Raw genomic sequence first — 6,000 nt, forward strand, 5'->3', positions numbered from 1 at the left:
TTAGGCTAAGAGGCAGTGATTGGCCCAAGGCTTCATGGCTGAGTGGAGATTCGAACTCTGGTCTCTCAGGTTATAGTCCGGCACTCTATCCACTGCACCACACTGGTTCTCAGATACGTTTCTGCCTGGTTTAGATCAGAGGAGAGGCACCCGTCTAATCTCTGAAAAAGCCGTCCTCTGTTCTCCCTCCTTGGGGGTTAAGGCAGGTGCTTCATCAGGCAGGGGTCAGGGGCTCCTGGGTGAGGGAATGAGGAAGGGCTGCTGCTGAGGGTTTAATGATTCTCCTGCTTTTTCCTTCCTGACTGCCTTAACCCCTCCTCTCCCCCATCCCTCTTTGGCAGACGAGAGCTCGGAGCACCTGAGCGGCGTGGAGCAGACGGACGCAGAGGACCAGCCTGCCTACCCATTGCGCCAGGGGGGCGTGTTGCAGCGGGCGGCGCAGAAAGGGCACGGGGGGCTTGCGGGCGGCGCCTTCCCTGGCCTCACCCCCGTTTACATTGTCAAAAACGTTATCCTCAAACAGGTAGCCCCTTTTCGCTCCCAGGCGCGACCCACTCATCGCCGTGGTCCGCTTTGCAAAGTACAGGAGGGAAAGTCCCTGCCCCGAGGGGTGTGCAAGTCACGGGAGCCCCCAGTGGATTATGGGGAGGGACGGAGTTTCATCTACCCGGTTGCCTTTTTTCTGACTTTTCGTTCTCTGCTCTTCCTCCTCGCAGCCCCACGCAGCGTCCCCCGCCACCCAGCTCTTAGCCTGGAACGGCCAGCACCCTCTCAGCAGCACCCAGGGCTCTCCCACCCATGTTCTCTTGATCCAGTCACCATCGGGACCCTTGAAGCCGTTGCTTCCTGGCCAGAAGTCTCCCACCAAGGAGGCTGCCTACCTCCCCATCCTCAGCACCTACCCCAAAATCGCTCCTCACCCAGGCTGTGACCCACAGGCCAAGGGCATGGGAGGGGCCACCCCAGCAGGAGGGGCCAGCAAGAACAAACGCTTCTGCCTGGAGGAGGCCTGGGTGTCGTCTTCCGAAGCTGCCACCCCGAAAGGCAGCAGGGAGAAGCAGCGCAAGGAAGCGCCCACCGCTTCCCCCGGCCAGCTCCTCGGCCCAGAGGTGCTTTCCCACAACACGGTGTCGTCCTCCACGGGACTGGACTCGGCTGAGGGCAGGATGATCTCCAGAGCCTCCAAAAAGCTGGGCTGCAGCAGCTCAGGCAAGCAGCGCCGCTTCCACAACACGGTGGAGGTCCTGCGGAAGTCAGGCCTGCTGGGCATCACCTTGAGGACCAAGGAGCTGATCCGGCAGAACAACAGCACCCAGTGGGAGCTGGCCGAGCTGCGAGAGCACGCCCAGCTCCTGTGCGAGGCCGTCCAGAGCAATGACTTCCGCGCCTGGGCCCGCCTCCAGGAGGCCATGGACCGCTCTGCCAGCTACTGGGCCAAAAAGGGGGCCAGATCCTCTTACACACACGCGTGGCAGCAGAGGCCGGCGGCCGAGCCCACAGGCCCCACCACAGAGACCGCCGGGGAGCCCCTGCCCAGCTCGCCCATGAGCCTGTCGCCCACACCGGACACTTCAGAGCACGTGGCGTTGCCTTAGCTCCTCTTCCACCATGCCCTGGGCTGAAGGGTGTTGCTCCGGAAGAAAACCTCTTCACAAGAATTTGTGTCTTGGCCACCGAACCCTCAGCTACCCCAGCCTCTTGCCGTTGGTGAGGCTGAGGCCAGTGTGGAAGGCCGGATTAGGCCCCTCCTGACTGGATTTCTTGGCTGTTGAAGCCTGCTGTGTGCTTGTGGAGGGTTCCTGAGATAATCTTTGGGCTCCGATAAAATAATCTCAGCATGGGGAATTGGGTTGGGCTGGGCTCTGCTGGCTCAGTTTAGGATTGAAATAGCAGAGGAATTGTGTTCTTAGAGGCCGACAGGGCAAGGCCTTGGGCAGCCGGCACAGAAAGGTGCAGCTGCTTTTGTATCGATTCATCCCATTTGCTCTCAGCTGGGATTTCGGAGAAGCAAATGTTTTAATATTTGAAACAGCCAGCCCTGAGAGGAAGATGGAGAGAGGAATGTGGCCAAGGCCTGTCTAGGGAAGTGTTGTATTTTAACTCATGCCTCTCTGGGATGGAGCGCTCTCTCCTGCCCACTAAGTTGCTCCTTTGCTACAAAAGGAGTCTGTTTCCGTCTTGACAGAATAGCCTCCGCTCACCCATTTTCTGGTTTTGGGGGAAGCGATTCAATGATGCTCAGACTGAAGGGTCTAGCGAGCGACATTCTGCCCCGTTAGGAGTTCTGCCTCACTAAAAGCTTGTTTTGCTCCGCTGCCAACAGAAGATGGTCCAATAATAATAAAGAAATGATGATGATGGTGATGATGATAATCTGGTGTGTTATTAACTGTAAAAGGTCACCCCGCCTCTTTCCATTGCTGTTTGTGGTGAGAAAGAGTTTGCCCCTTTGGGGGCTTTCCTCTAGGTCAGGACCCTTGGAAGCCTGGCAGGCTCTCTAGTGAAATGGGATGGCGGGAGGGTAAGACTTATGAGGAACAGCTAAGGGAGCTGGGCATGTTTAGCCTGGAGAAGAGGAGGTTAAGGGGTGATATGATAGCCATGTTCAAATATATAAAAGGATGTCACATAGAGGAGGGAGAAAGGTTGTTTTCTGCTAATAATAATAATAATAATAATAATAATAATAATTTATTATTTGTACCCCGCCCATCTGGCTGGGTTTCCCCAGCCACTCTGGGCGGCTTCCAACAAGGATGAAAAATACACTAAAATGTCACATATTAAAAACTTCCCTGAACAGGGCTGCCTTCAGATGTCTTCTGAATGTCAGGTAGTTGTTTATTGCTTTGACATCTGATGGGAGGGCATTCCACAGGGTGGGCGCCACTACCGAGAAGGCCCTCTGCCTGGTTCCCTGTAACTTGACCTCTCGCAGTGAGGGAACCGCCAGAAGGCCCTTGGAGCTGGACCTCAGTGTCCGGGCAGGACGATGGGGGAGGAGACGCTCCTTCAGGTATACTGGGCCGAGGCCATTTAGGGCTTTAAAGGTCAGCACCAACACTTTGAATTGTGCTCGGAAACGTACTGGGAGCCAATGTAGGTCTTTCAAGACCGGTGTTATATGGTCTCGGCGGCCGCTCCCAGTCACCAGTCTAGCTGCCGCATTCTGGATTAGTTGTAGTTTCCGGGTCACCTTCAAAGGTAGCCCCACGTAGAGCGCATTGCAGTAGTCCAAGCGGGAGATAACCAGAGCATGTACCACTCTGGCGAGACAGTCTGCAGGCAGGGAGGGTCTGCTGCTCCAGAGAAGCGGACACGGAGCAATGGTTCCAAGCTACAAGAAAGAAGATTCCACCTAAACATTAGGAAGAACTTCCTGACAGTAAGAGCTGTTTGACAGTGGAATTTGCTGCCAAGGAGTGTGGTGGAGTCTCCTTCTTTGGAGGTCTTTAAGCAGAGGCTTGACAACCATATGTCAGGAGTGCTCTGATGGTGTTTCCTGCTTGGCAGGGGGTTGGACTCGATGGCCCTTGTGGTCTCTTCCAACTCTATGGTTCTATGATTCTATGATTCTAAGACGCTGGATTTCTTCCCTCTCCCTTTGTCAGTGGATGTTGCAAAGAAAACAAATGGGGGCTAGCTTTCCATTTCTGTCTTCACCTTCATTTGTTTGATGCCTAATGTGATTGAAATCGAATGCAAATAGTGTGTTGTGGATTTCTTCAGCCACTACACCAGTCAGCTTCATTTTGGTCCGAGGAAAAACATGACTGCTGGATGCCTGATTTAGCAAGAAGATGCCGGATCCAGTTTGCATTTAAAGGCGAACCTACACAATTCACAATTTCCAGAAACAACATGTGGAAACTACGATTTTATGGCATCATAAAACCTTTTAAATGTTTGCAGTGTGGAAAGAGCTTCATTCTGAGTAGTCACCTCTCTAGACATAAAGTAACTCACACAAACAACAACCCTTACAAATGTTTGGTGTACAGTGGAACCTCGTGTTATGGACGGGATCTGTTCTGGAGGCCCGTCCGTAACATGGAACTGACGCAAGCCGAAGTGCTGCATCTGTGCTTGCGCATGGTGCAATTCAGTGCTTCTGCGCATGCGCAAGCAGCGAAACCTGGAAGTAACCCGTTCCGGTACTTCTGGGTTGCCACGGGACGCAACACGAAAACACGTAACCTGAAGCGGACGCAACATGAGGTATGACTGTAGTGTGACAAGAGCTTTCGTCACAGTAGCTCCCTGACTAAGCATCAAAGAACTCATAGGGAAACATCTTAGAAGGGGTTGGAGTGGGAAAAGATCTTCAGTCACACCAAGAGCTCCTACAATAAGCAAACCAAAAATTATGCTCAGTGTTAGAATTTGCTTCTGTATCTTTGATCTTAATTTTGCTCACCTCACTCTTTTTACTCATAGGCGTTTGCTAGTCCTGAGGCCTTTTGAGTCCAGTTTGCCTCCAGGCCGCCAAATGTAATGGCAGGTGGAGAAAAGGATTATTATTATTCATTTCATTTCTGTACCGCTTTATATTTTGAAGAAAAATCTCAAAGCAGTTTACAGCATATTAAATCAATAAAACAATCCAGACAAACATTTCTGAAGAAAGTCAAATATAAAGCTCCGCCCCAGCTCCTGCCTACCTAGCAGTTTGAAAGCACACCCGTGCAAGTAGATAAATAGGTACCACTGCGGTGGGAAGGTAAACGGCGTTTCCGTGCGCTTTGGTTTCCGTCAGAGTCCCGTTGTGCCAGAAGTGGTTTAGTCCTGCTGGCCACATGACCCAGAAATCTGTCTGTGGACAAACCCCGGCTCCCTTGGCCAGAAAGCGAGATGAGTGCTGCAACCCCAGAGTCGCCTTTGAATGGACTTAACCGTCCATGCAGTGGCAGAGGAAGAGGTGTGTGTGGGTGTAGCCTGCCCCGGGTGTCATCACTGAGGGGTGTGTGACAAAATGAGTTGTTTTTTTTAAAGAACTGGGCTCATGAAACTTCAGGAGTGACGTGGTGGCTTAGGCACTTGCAGGCTCTGTGCTGCCTGAAATGCAGTGTGGAGCTTGCGTCTGTCTACTGCCTCTCCCTCAGCTGCCCTACACCTGAGGGAGAGGCGATGATGGAACTTGCCGAACTGACCGGGGCACTCCGAGACCAGAGAGAAGAAATGGTGGAAGAAGACTGTTAGAAGTTTAAGGAATATTAAACCTTAGAATAGCTTTGGAAGTGGATATAGGTTGTAGGGTTAGAAGTAGAAAATAGGGTATTGTAAAATAGTATTATTTGTAAGTGATAAAATGTGAAGTTATTTTAAGTATGATTTTTTTTAAAAAAGATGGTTAGAAATGACGATATATGTAAGCTGCTAAAGATGAAGTAAAATGAAAATCAGATAGGTGGGACTTGCGGAAGCCAACTTAACGATGTTTAGAAAAATAAGAGTATGACAAGAATTTGTCCGTATTGTTTGTCTTTTCTGTCTGTGTTTTTTATTTGTGTTATAAAATGTCCTGACTGCAGGACACCTACCCCCTGCACCAGGCACCTGAGCAGCTAACTACACCACTGTGTCCAGGGGTCCTTCACCTATCAAAGCATTTATATTATTGTTTCCACTACAAGGGCCAGAATTGGGGCGGGATGGCTGCTGGCGTTAGGCTTGTACCTAATGCAAACAACCCACTAGCCTGACGACTGACACAACAGCAAGATTAAAGGAAGTGCAGAATGCAACAGATAGGGAGTGGATTTCAGGAAAACCGGCGGAAAGCATGGATAAAGGCAAGAACTCCAAGGCATGAGAACAGCAACTTTGCTGGAGCAGAACCATCGGGCGTAGGCAAATCCTGTCTCACCTATTTATTAGAGTTTTCCAAGTCCACAAGTGTTTTTTGTTTTGTTTTGTTGTTGTTTAGTCATTTAGTCGTGTCCGACTCTTCGTGACCCCCTGGACCAGAGCACGCCAGGCACTCCTGTCTTCCACTGCCTC

The 6,000-nt window shown here is 51.2% G+C and overlaps 1 protein-coding gene across 5 annotated transcripts in view; it reads left to right on the forward strand.

The window, feature by feature from the left end:
- The window catches only part of CIPC (CLOCK interacting pacemaker), a 32,230-nt gene extending 29,870 nt beyond the window's left edge, over positions 1–2,360 (forward strand). For all 5 annotated transcript variants that reach the window (XM_079985625.1, XM_079985623.1, XM_079985621.1 and 2 more), the window contains exons 3-4: positions 342–523; positions 717–2,360. In XM_079985625.1, the coding sequence (XP_079841751.1) occupies positions 342–523; positions 717–1,595 (1,061 nt within the window). In that variant the 3' untranslated portion in view covers positions 1,596–2,360. The remainder of the gene's footprint in view (positions 1–341; positions 524–716) is intronic.
- Positions 2,361–6,000: the final 3,640 nt, after the last annotated feature.

This window comes from Podarcis cretensis (genome assembly GCF_951804945.1).
Source record: "Podarcis cretensis genome assembly, chromosome: 8".
Taxonomy (NCBI): Eukaryota; Metazoa; Chordata; class Lepidosauria; order Squamata; family Lacertidae; genus Podarcis; species Podarcis cretensis.